The sequence below is a fragment of the Geospiza fortis genome, unplaced genomic scaffold (genome assembly GCF_000277835.1).
Source record: "Geospiza fortis unplaced genomic scaffold, GeoFor_1.0 scaffold317, whole genome shotgun sequence".
Taxonomy (NCBI): domain Eukaryota; kingdom Metazoa; phylum Chordata; class Aves; order Passeriformes; family Thraupidae; genus Geospiza; species Geospiza fortis.
In genome coordinates, this window is record NW_005054398.1 from 2,398,532 (window position 1) to 2,417,252 (window position 18,721).

An 18,721-nucleotide genomic window follows, 5' to 3' on the forward strand; every position below is an offset into this window, starting at 1 on the left:
GCGCGGGGCGCGCCCCGGCCGCCGCCGTCGGGGGTCGGTGCTGGCCGGCCTCGGGCCCGGAAGCTTCAAGCCCGCGTTTTAAGGGGAAAAAAGGGTAAAATGGGTAAGGGAGCGGAGGTGTGTTAGGGTGCTGTGGGTGGTCCCTGCTCCCACCCCAGCCAGGCCCTGACCCTGCGCCTGGCCCGGGTGCCCCCTCTCCTGGCCCGTAATTCCCGTTTATTCCCAGAAAGGCAGCGAGGGGCTGAGCGGGATCTTCCCGGGGCTGTGGCGTGCTCTGATCCCGGCCCCGGAGCGCCGGGACACGCTCGGGGTCAGAACCGGGCTCAGAACTGGGTCAGCACGTGGCTCCTCCTCCTCCGTGGGGCGTGGGACAGCCCGGATCGCTTCCCCTGACCGAATTCCCCCTCCTGACCGAATTCCTGTCACCTCCAGGTCTTCCAGGCGAGTTCCAGTCCCTGCCCGTGCTTCCCGCTGCTCCCTGGATCAGCCCCTCTCTGTGGGAGGTGAGAGGTGAGTGCAGCGGCCCTGGGGTTCAGGATCGGAGCTGGGGTCCCATCGGTACCCCCGGGACGTTCCCGGTGCCCTCGCTCATCCTCAGGCGTTCTGCTCGCCGAGGGGGTTTTTCCTGTTAAACTCCAGGTTTTGGTCAACCCCGTCCTGGAGAGCAAAAACCATTGGGTGATGTTCCTGTGGCTCTTGGTTTCATGCTGTGACACCAAGAGAGGTTCTGAGTTTGGTTGCAGAGTCTCTGGTTTGGGGAATTTGTCCAGAACAGAGAAGTTTGGGCATAGTGAGTACAGAGCTTGGAGTATTTTCCTCTGATTTCAGCACTCATGGGCTGTTGAACCTTCAGAAGTGGGATGTTCTTGTATCATACAAGAATTATAACTTACAGCTGCAGAAAGATTATTTATATTTGACAAAAAAGAGACAACTACGCTTCCGTTCTGGTTGAATTGTTTAATTATCCGTGAGTTTTTCCTCTAGCTCTGTCAGGAAACATGAAAGTCCAGAGATTCAGGTGTCATCCAGCCTGGCTCCTGCTGGTAAATAGAAATTAATGTTCCTTGTCTGATCTTGCTCCATTAACAACTATCTAGACATGGTATCTAAACCTTATATTTCCAGGAAAATTGAATAAAAAGTTAAACCATAAGGTCTTTTACTTTTGATCTTAAAAGACAAAACCTTCTCTGTCCTTCCTCCTGCTCCCTGATAAAGTCTGGATTTTTTGTGTTCCAGGTGACTATTTTCCTATTTTACCTCCATGTTCTTTAAATTAGGAACAGGACTCTAGTGACACGTCACCCCAAACTATTCACTCTGGAGGTTCTTAGCATCTTTAATTTATTAAAATAGACTTTAGGATTGTGATTCACCCTCAGTTCACGCTCCTCTTGCTCTGTCACTGCCTTTTTATGCTCAGTTACTGAGGAGTCTCATTCCTTGGCTCTCAAGTGCCTTCAGCAATTACCTGCAGAGGGTTGTTGTCTTTAATGGTGTGAAAATAACAGGTTTGGGGTGGTTTTTGGTCAAGTGTTGGAAAACACAGGCTTTGCATTGTGTCCGGACACGGAGGAGCTCCATCCATTTATGGATTGAACTCACACTGATTCCAGCAGCTAATTTGTTAAATTATTATAAATTCAGTGAGGGAAGCTTGACCTCTTGCCCTATTGATGCAGCACAGCACCATTTTCAAATGTGTAAATGAAATGATGGTGTTTGTATGGAAATGCTCCTTCCTCTCTCCCCGGTTTCCTCGTCTCAGCATTGGAGATGGGGCAGCTGAAATCCCTTGGAGGAGCTGAGGATTCCAGGGAGTTTGCACGAATTCCAACTACTAATATGCAAATAAAATGAACCAGCAAGACACTTGTTGGCAACCTCCAGCAAATGTTCCAGCCCTGTGCCAGTATTTATTCTTATTTTTATGGAAACTGAACAGAACGTGCCTGAGCCTTCAGGAAGAGAGTCCTGGCTGTGGCTGAGCAGAGCTGCCCCCAGTCCACATTGGGATTTCAACACTCCTCAGAGGCTCAGATCCACGTCCTGGCTCCTCTGCAGATCCATCTTTAGCTCTTGTGGGAGGTTCTCCCAAAGAAAGCCACCTCACCAGTGGCTTTTCACAGCCCCACCACTTTGTTTTGGTCCTCTCTGCTTACCTGACCTGGCTCTGAGGGAGCCTCCCAAGGGTTTTCCTTGGAGCTGCATGTGGTGAGTCATCCCACAGAACTCACAGGCAGTTTCCCAAATACCAGATGGCAATAAAATTAAAAGTAGTAGCTAGTGGCAATTAAGCACTTGCACTCGCCTTCCTGACTGGAGGAACCTGCCAAATGTCGTGACAGGAAAAAAAAAAAAAAAGACAACTGTGTTTCTGCAGAGTGGAAAATTAACAGAGCACGGGACACATGCTTCCCTTGCCCTTAATCCCATTTGGACTGAGTGGAAAGCTATTGGCTGCACTTCTACATGTCCAGGAGAAGATGAAGCAGAAAGAACACAATGTAAAGGAAAATCTGGGGCATTTCATGGGCACACACAAGAGGTATTTCAGCAGTGCCCATGTTAAACCCCCAAACAGGATGTTTGGAGGATGTCCAGATCTTTAAACCAGGCTATATTCAGGCAGGCTGAGGAGCTACTGGGATTCCGTTGGGATTTCTTGTTTTTACACTACAAGGGTTTGCACCACGAGCTTGGAAATAGTTGGAGCTCATTAAGGTCGGAAGCGTGTCCAAATACCATTGTGTTTGGCTCACACAAACAAGGGCTGCTCCCTTCCTCTGCTGACTCCTGCTCTCGGCATCTCCGGGATCCACCAGCCTCCCACCAGCGCTCACGGGCTGTTTCATGGCCCAAGCACTCACCTCAGCCCTTCCTTCTGACCTCTTACACATGGACCATGGCTCATCCATTCTGCTCCTTGCCTGTCACGTGCCAGGGGATCTTGCCAACATTTTTGAGAGATAAATCCCTTAATTTATGCATCCCAGGCCAGGAAGGGTTATTCCTCATGATTCATGTCACAATAAGAAGTGTGAATCTACTTCTTCCTAACAGAACACTCCATTTGCTTCATTCTTCTTTATCATGATGGAATATTGGTGACTTATTTATAGTGAATCATATTAAAGTGATCTTACCATTCTGAGCTTTCACACGAGGCTTTCAGAAATCTGAAGATGTTTTCCTGCTGCCTTTGGGACAGAGGAGGGAAAGATGAGTCCAAAACCAGTTCCATGCCATCCATGTCCCAAGTTGTGGCATTTCCAGCCCTGTCATGGCCAGGAAAGGATCTAGAGGCTGAGGATGCATCACAGCACTGAGGAGCCTGGAAGGGCTGCAGGGTGTGAGAGCTAAAGGAAAACCAATGTAGATATAGGGGCTCTAAATCAAATTTCCCTATGGAAAATCTCCTAAATCCTACTCTGGCTATGTAGAGAGTTGTCATAAAGATTCCCACGGTTGGGAACTGGTTTGTTTGTGATCTCGTCCTCCTTTGTTACTCCTTACTCACAGCTGTGCCTCCTGTGCTGGTGGCCCAGCAGGTTCTCCTGGAACAGGTCGCACCTCTGGCACAGAGCTGGGGCACTCTGTGCTTGTGGAAAGGGACCATATGTCTGTCAGACAGCCCAAAAAGGTTTTTATTTAGGGGAATAGAGTGATGCAAAGAACTCCAGTACTTGTCACTGCACAGGTAAAACACTGAGACATGCAAAAACCACCTGACTTCTGGATCACTCCTGCTTTCTGTGCAGGAACTGCTCTGAAACTCCTTTGTTGTGAGGTTCAGATCCTCAGGATGGAAGGTTGATCTCATTAGAGCCACAGTAGGTTGCTGCTTAACCCAACACTGTGTGTTCTCCATCTGCTCATGGTCCTGCACATACCCACCTGGGAATCCTGGGCTCTCACTTACTGCTGCTGAGCAGGAACTCGAGGTGTTTGCTGGGCTGTATCCAGGTGTGGGCTGTATCCTGGCTCTGATCCAATTCCCACCCCGTGTTCCCTTTGTCTGTTGCAGCTCCGGCGGTGCCCGGGAGCAGCCCAGGATGGATCCCGTGGTTCTCAGCTACGTGGACAGCCTGCTGAGGCAGTCGGACGTGGCGCTGCTGGAGCCCCCGAACTGGCTCAACGACCGCATCATCGGCTTCGCCTTCGAGTACTTCAGCACCCAGCAGTTCCAGGAGTTCAGCCAGCGCGTGTGTTTCATCAGCCCCGAGGTGGCCCAGTTCATCAAGTGTGCCCTTAGTCAGGAAGAAATAGCCATATTCCTCCAGCCCCTGGACCTTCTCTGCAAGGAGCTGCTGTTCCTGCCTATCAATGACAACTCCAGCCAGGCCGCTGGGGGCACCCACTGGAGCTTGCTGGTTTATTTCAGGGACAAAAAGTGCTTTGCCCATTACGATTCCCACAGTAAATGCAACTCTGCCCATGCCAAGCAAGTGGCAGGGAAACTGGAGGCCTTTCTGGGAAAAAAAGGGGGCAAAGCCACCTTTGTGGAGGAGAAGGCACCAGCACAGCAGAACAGCTACGACTGTGGGATGTACGTGATCTGCAATGCCGAGGCTCTGTGCCACGGCTACTTCCAGGGCAGGATGGAGCCTCTGCTGCAGCTCCTCACCCCCTCCTACATCACGCAGAAGAGGTCAGAGTGGAAAGCTCTCATCACAAAACTGGCACAGAAGTGATGGGGATGCACCTCCAGCCCCCCAAAAACTGCCTTCCCAGTCCAAGAGGCAGCACCCCCAGTGCCTGAGGGAGATGCCCATGCACAGGATTGTCCCAAAGAAAAAGAATGTAACCCCTCTAGCATGGCTACACCCCCCCCAAACACCCCATTCCCTCCAGGAAAAGCCTTATTCTCCTCTTGAAATCACCGGCCTTTCAACTTCTAATGACAAGAGTCACTTTGCTTTCAAAGAAACCCTCTCCATGGTAAATTTTTACAGTAATCGCTGTGGCAAAACAGGTTGCTAAAGAGACTTCTCCACCTGTGCCCAGCAGGCAACACACCCTCATTAGGTGGCTTTAGTTGGCTCCAGGCATTGTCCTTCCAAGCCAGGTTTAGCAAATGCTCTTTAAGCCCAAGCCCCCGAGTGCTTTGTCGTGGACAGTTCTAATTTGTGCCTCCTGCTAATGGTATTGGAGAAATGTAGGATGTAGAAGCCAGGATTTTGTACACCTGAAAATCTGACATTGAGATGTCACTGCAAGAAGATGAGACTGCAAGGGAAATGCTACAATTAACTTAAGAACAGGGCAAAATCAAAGTCATTTTTCATCAGCCAGGTGCTCCTCAGCCACACAGAGATGGCTTTTTTTGGTCCCCCGCCCCTGCTTGTTCTTATTGCAAATTAAAACCCGACTCTGAACTGCTGCAAGATTAATAAGAAGCTGAGAAAGCCAATCCTAGGAAAAGAAACTTAATTGAGATGAAAAGCAACACTCACTCTTTGAAGTTTGGTGTTTTTCATTAGGATTTTAGGTCGTCTCTGTGCGGGGAGGGTTTGTCAGTGCTCCCCAACCCTTGTTAGCGGTCGCTGCTCCTAACACAAAACCAGTTCTGTTACTTGAGAGAAAAAAAAACAAAAAACACACTAGGCAGAACAAAAGGACAGAGTTTGAGGTATAAAAGCCAAAGATAACTGTGGGCTCCTTGAAGTCCTTAATGCACTTCAGAAAATTGAAACACTTCTTTTCCCGTGCTGGATGATGGCTGGGATCCTGGAGTGGATCCTCTCCTTAAAGACAGGCTTAGCAGTGTGGAAAATAACAATTAAACTGAGATGTCATGGCAGGATAAGGAATAATCTCTCACCTGGTGAGAAGCAAAGAGCAGGTTGCTCAGGTGGTGTCTAGCAGAGCAACCACACCCCTACCTGAGAAGGGAAATCCAGGTTAAACACAACCCTTGAGGAAGGATTGGTTTTAACCTGGAGCTCTTCACCACTGGTGTGTGCAGCAGCACAGCACAGAGGGGATGGAGGGCTTCACCTTCCCCTGCTCCAAGTGAATGTCAAGAAATCAGCCCAGGCTGCTCCAAAACACCCTCATGGCAGCACTGGGGGCCTGACAAGGGTTGGGGCCGTTCCCCTCCCTCCTAACACTGCCTGGACAGGAGAGCAGCCTCCAGCACCAGCCCTCCCTGGAAAACCCACTCAGCTGGAGCCAGAACAGGATCCAGCTGCTGGCTGAAGGGGATTCCCTTTGGACTCTGGGGGGCTTTGCCAGAGCAACATCACTGCCACTCCCAAATCCCAAATAAAACTCAGACCAAACTGTGTTTCCTGGCGTAATCCGGTCCTTGGTGTCCCTGCTCATGCTGTGGTGCAGAGTGTAACAGCATGGTGGCTCTGACTCATCCGTCTGACAGAGCTGTCTTGGCTGATTTAATCTCCCAGTCCTATTTTTAGATTGGCTTGGGCTGGGGAGGGAGGAAGACAGAAGATGGGATGGTGGGTGTGACATGGGCAACAGCAGGGGGATGTGAGGGCAGGGGCTGTGCTCACCCAACACCCCCTGTGCTCCTCAGTGCTGTTTCCAGGCCAGCAAGGTGAGTGTCCAGGGATGTTCCCTGCACCCAAAGCTTTTACGTGGCATTTCTTTACACAAAGAAAAGCAAACAGGCTCAAGCAGGATGTCATTGGGAGAGCCAACATGCACCAAACCAGGCAGGCAGACACCAGATGGGAAACAAAACCAGAGCCTTGCAACCACATCCTGGCAGCAGAGCCCTCCCAAAGCACACTGTGGGTTCATCCCAGTGCTCCTCCAAACCTCCTCCATGTCACTGCACCCATGGCTCATCCCACCACTGGCTTTAACCAAGGGGTCTTGAGAGGAGACCACATCCCTGGCTCAGGCTCAGCACAGGGACCCCAAGCACCTGCTGTTGGAGGACCCAGCAAACACCACGCTGGGCATATCAGACCAAACTCCCCCCAGTCCTCAACCTCTACACCTCTTTGTGGCGAAGAGCCCCACTTTGAGGTTGGACTCACTAAACACCAACTTGTTTGTTGGAAAAACAATCCTAAACGCATTTCCACCATGTAAATGAGCTGGGTGAGTCCCTGGCAGGGACAGGACGGTGCCTTTCATCCTCCAGGTCACCCATGGAATCAAAGGCTCCGACAGCCCCATAATGCCGGGGCTTTGAATAAACCAGACCATCCCCCCAGGCACCCCCGGGTGCCAAATCCCGCCCAGAACAGGTGACACCACCCCTGTCCCCACTTAACCAGCGCCACCGTGGTTTTCAAGTGGGGCCATTTTCATGCATTTTGCTGCAAGGTCCAGGCCTGGGAAAGGAGTGGAATTGAGTTGTGGATGTGCAGTGAGGAGGAGGAGGAGAAAGAGGAAGGCTACCTCTGCCCACCCCAGCTGGGCGGGGCTGCAACTCAGCTCCCTCCCCCGGCATCGCTGTCCCCACGGTGGCCCTGCCACCCTCGCGTCACATCCCGCGGTCTCTGCTGCCATCTAGTGCAGTAACCTCCTCGGCCCCTTCATCGGAAGCATCCCTTGTCCCCATGACAGGATGGGCTGTCCCCATGTCACCCACATCCTGAAGGGACACTGGGACAGCACAGATTTTGGGGTGCCCGGTTTTGGGGCTCACAGCCTAGCACCGCTGGGGAGGACGCTGGTAAGAGAGAGTGATGTGCTAGAAAATCCTGGGTTTATTGTAATTCCATTTAAAAGCCGTTCCAAGCCTGGAGTGAGCAGTGAGCTCTTCCCCAGGGCGCTGGGATTTGGCCCCGTCAGCACTTGTAGTTCCCAAAAAAAAACAGGAAAGAAAGGAATCACACTGGTACCACCTGCCAGCCCAGGGTGCTCCCAGGGACAAATCCTGGGAGACAGATCCTGCAGCACTCAGCTCCATGTGGTTACAAGGTTAACAGGAGCCAGGGCACAGACACTGCACCCCGGGACATTCCCCAGTGCCAGCCATGGGCTCCTTTCCAGTGTCCTCACGGAGTGAGCAGGACTAACAAAGTTCACCTGGGCCAGGTGTGAACCCCAGCGAGGACACCTGGTCTGGGGGACCTTAAAGTGCTTTGCAAGGGATGCACACACACACACACACAACCCTCTCTGAGCCCAGTGCTCCAGGAGAGAAGGGCTGGGCAGCCCTGGCTTGAACCCTCTCCCTTGTGTGTGGGATAAATGACAACCCACAGGGCTAGTGGGACCTTTCTCCCCATCCCCACAGATCCCTGTGTTCAGGGCCATTCCTCCAGGAACATTCCCAGGGATACTGAGACAGGGACAAACAAGTGGGTTCTTGTTCTCTGCTTCAGAGCAGCAGTGGCAAGTCATCCATATTTCTGGGGGTTCCTGGTGAGGCCAAGGTCATCTTTTAACAAGAAAAAACCAAGCCTGAAATAAAAACCAGCATCCATCTTAGCAGCAAGTCCTAAGGGAAGGTCCAAGTGCTCAGCAGCCCCGAGCCATTGTCCAGTGCTACAGCACAGCAGTGTCCCAGGGAGAAAACAGGTTTCCAGTGGGATGGGGAGTTGGCACTGGTGGCCAGAACCTGGCTGCAAAGTCCCACCAGGAGCAAGTGCCCGAAGGAAGAGAGAAAATACTTGGTCCCATTTTACCAGCCGAGGGAAAGCCGGACCAAACGTAACAGCCACGGTTGGGAGGACACAGCACCGGGATCCGTGGGCAGGGTGCCACCACCTCAGTGTCCATCCTCAGCCAGCACCTGGGGAACGGTCACCTGCAAGCAGGGAGTGGGGGAAGATGGGATGAGTAACTGCAGAGCTCCGTATCCCATCCCAGTGCCTTCTGATGTCCTCAGCCCAAGGAGATTCCCCTCCTGTCCATCCCACGTTGATGCCCACGGCCTTAGTCCCTAGGAACAGCCCAGCTCCAAAGAAATGTCCTGGTGCTTCCTACAACTGGGGAACCAGCCCCAAACCTATGAGGAAATTTCTTCCCAAGCTCCAGAGTCTCAGGGACAGCAGAGCTTCCCAGTCACTCAAACCAGCAGCTGATGGGATCACCTCTGGTCTGGAGATGGCGCTGTGGGTTCTGTCACTGGCCAGCCCAACAGCAGGCCCAGGATAAGGGATAAAGCACTCCTTAGACACATCACAGAGCAGAGCCATTCCTCTTTGCACCCACATTCCCTCAAGTCCTCCACTCATGTCCCTCCACTGTGTGTCCCAAAATGCCCTTGAGGGTGCCTCACCTCCTGTGCCCGCGGGAGAGGTAATCCCGGTTCAGAGAGCAGAGCTGCTGCTCCAGACGGAAGATGCGGAATGCCAGGTACGAGGAGGACACCACCAGGAGACAGATGCTGGGAGCAGAGGAACAAACCAAACACGCAGTTGAGACTGAGACTGACATTCCCAGTGTCCCCCCAGCTTCCCTGCGCCCTCGGCACACTTACAGCATGATGAAGATCTTCAGGAGCTGGTAGTCAGAGGGTCTCAGCTCTGCCACACAGCTCTGCTCCACCTCCAGCTCCTCCTCGGTATTTATTGCACTTTCTGAAAGCAAACCCAGAGTCAGCAGCACAGCCACACTTGGCTGATGCTCCTGCTCCTCCAGCAACCAGGAAACATCAAATATTCCTCCCTCATGGGCTCAGACCCTGCAGCCAGGAGACCCCAGCCCATCCCCAGCACTCCATCGCTGACTCCCAGGCTAACCTGTAAGGCAGAATTCCCCTGCAGGAGAGCAGCAGATGGATGAACACACTTTTATGGAGGTTATCACCCACGTGGAGCAAGGCACAAACCCATGCTCCTCACCTGAAACCAGTGGCTCCTCAGAGGTGAAGGAGCTCTCCTTGGTGCTCAGGCTGCTCACAGAGGTCCGGTGGATGCACTGGTAGTTGGCATCTGGCAGTGACAGTGACAGTGAGGTAGGTGACACCTTCCTCCACTTGCCCTCGGGGACGATCACCTCCTGTGGGAACAGTCCTGGTGAGCCATGAATGAAACCAGCAGTGCCACTGATATGGTGGGGCCAGATTCAAACTCAAACCTTACAGTATCTCCATGGAGCACCAGCACATTCAAAACATCTTCCTGAGGGAGAGCTGGTGTTCTATGATGGCTCCATGGGAATGCAGGTTCCTACTACCAAAGAAGGACCTGCCCATGCACCCCACACCTGCCCCAAATACCAGCTGCTGCCTCCTCCACCCCTTGAAGCTCAGGGTGGGCACCTGGAATTCTCCAGCATGCCCCAAATAGGGCAAAAAAAAGTGCCCCAAAAAGACAACAATTCAAATGGCATGGCAGCTGGCACAGAGAGGGGCTCCCCCAATGGAGAGTTCCCAGGGGTGGAGCTGCCAAAGGGCTGCATCCCACTGAAGCACCAGGAGATGCTGCCAGATCAGCCTGGGTCACTCCTGATTCATGCCATTCACTCCCTTGAAATGAGTCTTTAACCCCTGGGATGTCACCAGACCATGGGTGACATCCCACCTGTCACGCTCTGGTGCACCCCAACTGCCACCTCCTGTACCCAGCCCGAGGCTCAGGACCAGCAGCCATGGAAGACACCCTGCTCCAAAAGTGCAGGATATGGCCCCATGCTCCTGGATCATGCCATGGTTCAGCGGGTGTTTCCCTCTCACACCCTACTCATCCTGCAGATTTTTGGGTAACTCAACCACATTCCCAGCCTGTTATCCAACATTCCCAGCTGTGAACAGCATCAGCCATCGGGGAGCAGAGTGGTGGCATTTTCCACGTCACTCTGAAGTTTTTCTGTCTATACACAGACAGAGTGGCTGTGCTCAGCCAGTCCTCTTGACCCCTCTGCTCCTGCCAAGTCTGGGATGAGGGTCCCAGAGGACAAGCTGTGATGGCAACAGGCACATCCCTGCATCCTTAGACAGCACAAACAGAAGAACCAGCTCTCTCCCAACTCTCTGAGCAGGCACCAGACAGTGTCAAACCCACCAAGGGCACCAGGTGGGCCCCTCCACCCACATGAGGTCAGGGGGTCTCTCCTGTCCTCTCCCAGAGCTGCCCTGACCCTCACCAGTGACACAGAGTCCGGCTCCTCCGACAGCTCCTTCAGACTCAAGCTCTTCTTACTGGAAACCTGCATGGGGAGGAAAGGATGGGGCATTACAGTGCCAGCTCTCCCTGCTTCAGCCTCAGCCATGAAATGGAATTTGGGCTTTTCTGCTGAGACTGTGAAGAGCAGCTGCTAGAACTTATAATCTGTTCTGGGGCATGAGAAAAGGGCACTGCATCAGTGCTTCCCATCACAAAAACCTGGTGGGGCCATGGTTGAGCCAAGGGCTTTCGTGGACAGGATAAAACATCAGGGGGTAAAAAAAAGAAAGAGTACATCTGGGCAGAGCCCAGCACGTTTCAAAGATTAAGTCCCCCAGTTTGGCAACACGGCTGAATCATCCAAATCATTGCCCTGGCACAGCTGGCACACACCCTCCTGGGCAGGGCAGGGCTCCTGCACAGCTTCCCACGTGCTTCAAAGTCAGGGAGAAGAGATCTCCACAGTCATCCTCTCCAGCTCAAGGGCTGATGGACATCTTCCCCCACTTAAGTTAAATTATTTTTAACTTTGTATCATTCTTCCTCCCCTTAAAACTTCAGACCTGGGCAAAAGGCATCAATGTGCAGAGTGGCAGAACTAGTATTACCACCAGATTATAAATAATTCATACCCACGCCCTGAGAGAGAGCAGAAACTCGGAGCTCTGCCTCATCCATGACCCAGAAAAGCCCACGGGGTCAGGACGTGCCCAAGGCATGGCTCCTGCCCCTCTTCCCATCCCTTGCTGAGGAGTGAGGATGCTGGGAAATGGAGAGGGCTTTGGGAGCAGTCCAAAGCCTTGGAGGCAGTGATGAAGAGCTGTGTTCAGCCCAAAGGGCAGGTGCAGAGCCTCAGGGCCATGGGCACACGGTGGGACACAGAGTGGGTGGGTGGGTACCTGCAGGTGGGTGCAAACTCTCCTCAGGACATCATAGACACTGTCACGAGAGATGAGGGATACAAAGATGTACTGCAAGAGAAAGAGATGAGCTGTTGGGAGAGATTCCCCCCATGCTCAGTCCAGTTCTCCCCAGGCAGGGACAGGCAGAGACATTGTGCCCTTGAATCTCCCCGTTTTCAGGAGCCACGTCTCCCCCACAGGCATTTCCCTGCGGAGCTTCCCTGCTGTTATTTTTGCAGCCTGCTAAAACCTGGACCAGATTTTTTTGGGGCCAGTCTTGCTCAGTTGCTGTTCCTACAGCTTTCCCATGCTCAACCCAGAGGGACACGGCAGCAAATGGGGCCAGGACCTACAGAAAACATCCCCAGGGGTAGAGGGACACAGGGCCACACTCACCATGCCTGACACAGAGCCCCTGGGTGACGTGCAGTGCAGCCACACATGGCTTTGAATGCCCAAATCCTACCCTGTGCCACTCCCTGCTAAAACCCACCTCCCAAATTCCACAGGAATAACTGCCTCCCAACATTCTGCAGGAACAACCTCCTCCCTGGCAGGGACAGGCAACACACAGTGCTGGCAGCAACACCTGGGCAGGCGAGGACTTGGACACACTACATCAGCTCACTGCAGCCAACAACATCCACCAGGATTTAAAAGCTGGAAACACAGCCCTGTATCCAAGTTTTCCACCAGCTCTGGCTGAATGCCAGCCCAAACCCTTTCCCTGCTTGTGTTTAAGGAGTTTAAAGGTTTTACATGAGCCTGGCAGGGATTTGTCAGGCTCGACCGAGTTTCACTTGGGCTTTGCTTCGTCCAGGAACAAAGTGAAATTCAGGAACAAAAGCAAAGCTGTGGTGTTTGCCCTGGCTGGCAACCAGCACAGAGAGCAACTCTCACTTCCTAACCAGGGATGGGAATTGCTCCACTCACTGCTCTCAAACCACATCCAGTTTGGACCTGGGCATCTGCTGTGTGTTGGTGTTACCTTTCTGCTGGCAGTGGTGGTGATGGCCAGGCCGTTGGGCAGCAGCCGAGCCGTCTTGTGCTTCTTTATCAGCTGTACAGACACCACTGGGATCACCACCTGCAGGGCAGGAACACCAGGATGGACACAGCACAAGCACCATCCAGCCAGCCTCCCTAACACCCACCAGGAGAGCCCCCCATGCAAGCCCAGGGAGGGTGAAAAACAAGGCAGGATGTTATTTTTGGCAGGGTAACTTTGCTGAAAGCTCGAGCTTCCTTCAGGTATTTGTTTAAAGCATCACATATAAATAATTCAGTCCTTCAGCCCAGTTTTAAAGGAAGTCATCTCTGCCCAAGATCCCCGTCAGCCACAAGACTAATGGGGAAACATCAGATTGTAAATCAAGAAGAAAAGCCAAGAGGGATTCAAATCTCGCCTCCCCTAAAACCTTTGATCTTCCTTCAAGCGCCATTGCGGCTGGAAGGAGGTTTTGCATCAGGGAATTTTAAACCAAACCAGTATTTGGTATCCCCAGGCTGATGCCACAGGTCATCAGAGCAGGAGGCAGGGCTGTGCTCCCCTTCCTATTGGAGGTTTCTGTTGGGGATTTTGGTGGTATTTGGGTGCAGGGGGAGATAAGCTGTGGTTACAAGCCCTGAGGGACCAGGGTGGGCTGGTGCCCACATTACCTTAATGTCCTTCCCAAAAAGGTTTGCGTAGAAGCAGAGCCAGTTGGGGGAGATGTAAAGCCTTCCCTGGATGAGGATGTCTCTCTGGAGTGCGCAGGAGCAAACTGCAAGGCAAAGAGAGAACCGTGGCAATCCCTGTGCCAGATCCTGCCGCCTCCATGCCCATCCCTCACCCTGCCACCCACCTTTCAGCACGCTCTCCTCCGTCGGGATGTCCTTGAACAGCTTGTGGTACTGGGAGTTGTACTTGCTAGCAGCCTGAAAGCAAAGCAGAGCAAAGTTATCCGGTGACCTTGCCGATAAGGAGACCCAAAAATCCCTGTCCTGCAAGAAAACCTCCCTCTGCCCGCACCCGGGACCGGCGCAGGGGGGTCCCACCGGGCTGGGAGCAGGAGCCCCGACGGATTAGAGGAAGGTTGGATGATCCAGCACCCGGCGAAGGCTGTGCCATCCTCCCAGATTAACATTTCCCTTAATAGCTACAGGGGCTGCTGAGGAGCCGGTTCTCTGCCAGGCTCATCTGCAGGCAGTTTCTTTAGCCCAGCGGTTTCTCTCCTCCTCCTCCTCCTCTCCCCTTATCCGGGACACGGTGACAGCACTTGCTTTGCGCCCATCGCGCCGCGCCATCCAGCTATTTATATTCCCGGCGCCACTTCAAAGCCTGCCGGCAGCCGCCACGGGAGGCTCGGCAGGTTGGCCCTGAAACGCTCCTGTGGCCAAGGTAAAGCTCCAAAGCGCTTCAATGCCTTCCATAAATCTGCTCAACTCTCTGCTCAACTGGTCCTGTAAGGCAGCTCTGTGCCCCCTGCCCTCGGGATGCTCCCATGGGACAAGGCTGTCCCGCGGCAGTGACAGCGGCTGCTGTCACCAAGGGAGGAGTGGCTTTGCCAGGATGCAGAGAAGGCTGGCACAGCAAGGCTGGTTGGTGGCAGCCACACAGGCAGAGCCCTCCTGCCCACAGGTACAAGGTCACCTTTGCTCTGAGCACCTTGTCACCGGATGAGCTGGCCCTAAGAGGATCAAGGCGCAGCAGCACCTACAGTTGGCTCAGACACCTCCCAGAGGGATGCTGGGATGGTGGGGGTGCCAGTGGGAGCATTCCAGGAGAACACGGAGGGCATTACCCCCTGGTCCTAGCACAAATCCACTGCTGGCCCTGTCACCCTCCCAGATGCCTCTGAGGCAATCAAAAAATGTTTTTCTCCTCCATTTTCTTCATGGAAAAAGGCAAAATGCCACTTCCTGTCACTCCTTCCTCTTCCAGAGCATCTCTTATCTGTAGATGGACCAAAACCATCTAGTCTGGGCATTATTTGAACAAGCAAAAAGGTTCAAATGGACAGAAGTTTAACTGCTCTCAGGCAACACTTCCACTTTCTCCTTTGCTATAGATGGAAAATCCTGGAAGCGTTTGCAAGGCAGAGCACAGGCCACACAAAACCATCACCAGGTCTCCTGAAATTAAATGTTCTGCCCCACATCAGAAGCTGCCTCTGGCTCCTTCAGCCCACACCTGAGACCCCAGGTAGGCTCCTCCTGGGGCAACAGGCTACAACACTCCAGCCTGGTCATTCCCAAAGGCAAAGGCTTACCACTTCCCGGTGGCATTTCTTGATGTCCTCATCCTTGAGGGCTTCGTTCAGGCGGAGGCTGGAAGGAAAAACGATAATCACCAGGCAAGCAAAGAGCCACAGGTCTCTCACCCGCTCTCTAAAACACGTGTGCTGCAATATGAGACACAAAAAAATGTACAGGGCAGAAGAGAGACCCCCAGGAAGCCACATTTTGGGTGTCTCCATGATTTATCGTGGCACTGGGCATTGCTGAGGCTCAGTACTGGCTGTTGAGGGCTGATCTCTCATGAGAGCCAGTGAAGGCACCAGGACCAAGGTACCTCACACACACCCCAGCTCTGGGGGAAGGAGCCCAGAGTTGACCTGGCAGCAGCTTAGGACAGGTTGGGAGCTGGAAATGTGCAGCTTTGGCAGCTGGGACAAGGATTCCCAAGAGAAAGCAGAGGCAGGAATTTGGGAATGTGCCTGAGCAGGGGGGTGGACTCAGCTTTGGCCGTGCACAGGGACATCCATCCATGTCCATCCCACGGACAGATGGAAGGACAAACCATGGAGAGAGTAATATCCTACCAACAACCTCAGCAGTGGGAATACCATCCCCTTCCCAAAACCCCTTTCACTTCCCTGCTTTTATACCCACAATATTTCAGGGAGAAAACAAAGTTGGGCCCCCCCTGTGCCCTGCCCCAGCTGGCAGGCAGTGTTCAGGGCTCAAAGGCAGCATGAATGCCACGGCAGGACAGAAAAGAGAGAACACTCAACTGCAGGCAGACCCTGGGATGCTGCTCCTCACCTGCTGTCGAGGGAATCCAAACTCTTCTGCTTGTGGGACACCTCCAGCTTCTCACGACCGTGCCTGGGCTCGGGGCTCTTCAGGGGAGCTGCCTTCTCATGCATCAGCGTGGCACTGCAAGGAGACACTGTCAGCCCCCTAGGAAAAGGAGAAAAGGGGTCTGGAGCTGTAAATCTGTTCCCTTCAATCCCAGCCTGCACAGAGACGTCGGAATCTGCCGCTCAAGGACAGCAAGAATATTTCTGCTATTTCTCAAGTCACGTGGAGATAAAAAAAAAAAAAAGTCATTTTTCTGCCAGGGACTCCCCAGTGCTCAGAACAGAGCAGCCAAATTGCTGCAGCTCACAGAATCACAGAATTTCTAGGTTGGAAGAGACCTTTAAGATCATCGAGTCCAACCCATCTTCTAACACCTCAACTAGATCACGGCACCAAGTGCCAGATCCAGTCTTTTTTTAAAGACATCGAGGGATGGCGACTCCCTGCGATAACACCCTCCAAAGCAGAGACTCTACTCCTTAAGGGCTGGAGGTTGGGATGGGAAAAACCACAGGTCTACAAAACTCCTAGGGGAGACGGATTTCAGCCAGGGTCTGCTCCTCTTGGTCGGCAAACACCATCTTCCCAGGGCAGAGCCATCACCAGGCACCTTAGACCCAGTTATTTACCATCAGGAACGTTATCAGAGGTGCTTATCAGCCACAGCAGGTAAAGTAAACACGGGCCCAGCGCCACAGGCAGGTTATCACCTGGCAGGCCACACAAAGGTGACACTTCCACTCTCAGCAAATCACCACCAGATATTGCTGCGGCACTGGCAGCCAAGCAGAGCACCATCCCAGGGGACCGGTGGCAAGGCAGAGCCAGCAAACAGCCACAGAGCCATGGAGAGGAAATTATTCCAGGGAAAGCACTCAGCTCACTAGGCAGGGGGTGATGGCAGAGCAGGTGGGGCGGTGGCAGGACAGGATGAGCCCCAGCAGGCGGGACAGGCAGAGCTGGAGCACATCCCAATGCATGTGGAGATGATGCCATGGCAGTGTGGCAGAGCCCAGGCCGAGGAGCCAACCAACTCTACTCTGAGAGCAGCTCCTTCCCCACCTGTACTGCCCTAGACACATCCTGCTCCTGCTCCGAGGGGCTCATCTGAGAAAAACCCATGGAAACAATCCCCTCAACTTGGGAACAGCCAGGATAGGGGTGCTGGATCCCAGCAGCTGGATCCCAGCCCAAATGGGCTGAGAGCTGAAGCTGCGTGAGCTCCCACATCCCCACAGCCTCAGAGCCCCGACCAAAACACTGTCCAGGTGCAACGGAGCCTGGCTGACTCCCAGCTGGAGGCACAGGGAATGCTCCCACACCAGGTAACACATCCATGGGGGCACAGAACCAAACAGAAGTCACTGGTGGCGTGTGGTTGGAAACAGGCTGGGAAAGAGCTCCTGGATCCCCACGGCCACTGCTGGCAAAGACCTGCCTGCACAGCCTGGAGTCCGAGCACTGCAGGGATGGGATGGACACACTGAGGCTGTGGGCTTTTAAGAGCTCAGGTCAAAGGATGTGTCAAGAAGGGAAAGGAGACCTTACTGACAATAAGCACCAAATAACAAGAAGGACCAAAATAACATCCCCTGGCATAGCACCAAAAGGTGTTTTCCCTACCTGACTCCTCAGGCATCCTCTGCCAGGGGATGCCAACCTACCCTGAGGCTGAAACTCCTATCATGGAGGCACCAAAGCCTTCATCTGCCCTTCTCCCATGCTGAAAAGGGGCTCTGACCCGATCCGGAGCCTCCTTGTCCAGAGCTCAGCATTCTCTGGCTTCCCTCACGTCATCCCTTAAATCCACAAGCGCCTGCGCTGCTTAATCCGGGTGAGCGGATTTATCCCCAACTGGTGCTGACACCAAGGGGCACCACACAGGGATCAGGGACAGCAAAGGCATCAGAACCCCTCCGAGGTCACCAAACACACAGAAATCCCCTAAAATGAGAAAAAACACAGGCTGGAAAGCACTTGGAAGTGCTGCATCCTTGTTTCCTCTCCCTCTCATGGCCACCATCAGGGACAACTCCTGGACACAGCACTGGCAGTGGGATGCTCTGGGGGAGTCTGGGGAATGTGAGGAGCATCCTCAGCCCCAGCAGGGACTGGCAGGAGCTGCTTTGTCTCCTCTGTCCAGATCTTGCTCCATCCCAGCTTCTAGATGCATCAGGGATAATACACATCCAGAGTTTGGGAGCACAGGGTAAGGCTGGGCTCCAGGAACAGGGAGGTTTCCCTTCCAAGAGGTGCTTCCAGTGCCAGCACAGTGAGGAGAACATTTTCTAGCAGCTCATACTGTCACCCTCCTCAAAGAATTTGTTCAGCACCAAACTGGTCCTGAGGTAAACTCACTATCCCAAGTGTCCCAAAATACAAGTGGAACAAAACCAGTCGGAGTTCAGCGCTCCTGAGAGGAGGCAGAGAGGGTTGGTGTAGAAGTTCTCTGCAAAGTGAAAACAATCCAGCGAACTGCTGCCCCTTTGCCCACTCCTAACACCCCCTCCCTGCCCACACCGGCTCCCCGAACCCCCAGGTTTTGCCAGGCGGAACCCGGCGCTTCACCCTCCCACGATATCGACGTCTCCCTTCCCTTACGCGGCGCTGGGATCCAGCCTGGAAAAGGTCCGGCGCGAGCCCCTCCGTCGGCGAGCGATTTTCGCTGGATCCCTTCCCCGCTGCCGGAGAAACGCGCGGCGGAGGCCGGGGCGAGCC

General features: G+C 53.4%; 2 protein-coding genes across 2 annotated transcripts; one reads left to right on the forward strand and one right to left on the reverse strand.

Moving 5' to 3' along the window:
• The first annotated feature begins 435 nt into the window (after positions 1–435).
• On the forward strand, positions 436–6,292 carry SENP8 (SUMO peptidase family member, NEDD8 specific). Its single transcript, XM_005425893.3, has 2 exons — positions 436–510; positions 4,031–6,292. The coding sequence occupies exon 2, from the start codon at positions 4,059–4,061 to the stop codon at positions 4,695–4,697; it is 639 nt and encodes a 212-aa protein (XP_005425950.1). The 5' UTR covers positions 436–510; positions 4,031–4,058; the 3' UTR covers positions 4,698–6,292.
• Positions 6,293–9,204: 2,912 nt separating this feature from the next.
• On the reverse strand, positions 9,205–18,715 carry GRAMD2A (GRAM domain containing 2A). The gene is made up of 11 exons (XM_014309022.2): positions 18,605–18,715; positions 15,965–16,078; positions 15,190–15,247; positions 13,783–13,855; positions 13,598–13,701; positions 12,927–13,025; positions 11,936–12,007; positions 11,017–11,079; positions 9,774–9,930; positions 9,410–9,509; positions 9,205–9,316 (listed from the first exon to the last, which is right to left on the reverse strand). Exons 2-11 carry the CDS (start codon positions 16,066–16,068, stop codon positions 9,205–9,207), a joined length of 942 nt encoding a protein of 313 aa, XP_014164497.1. The 5' UTR covers positions 16,069–16,078; positions 18,605–18,715.
• Between the last annotated feature and the right edge of the window lie 6 nt (positions 18,716–18,721).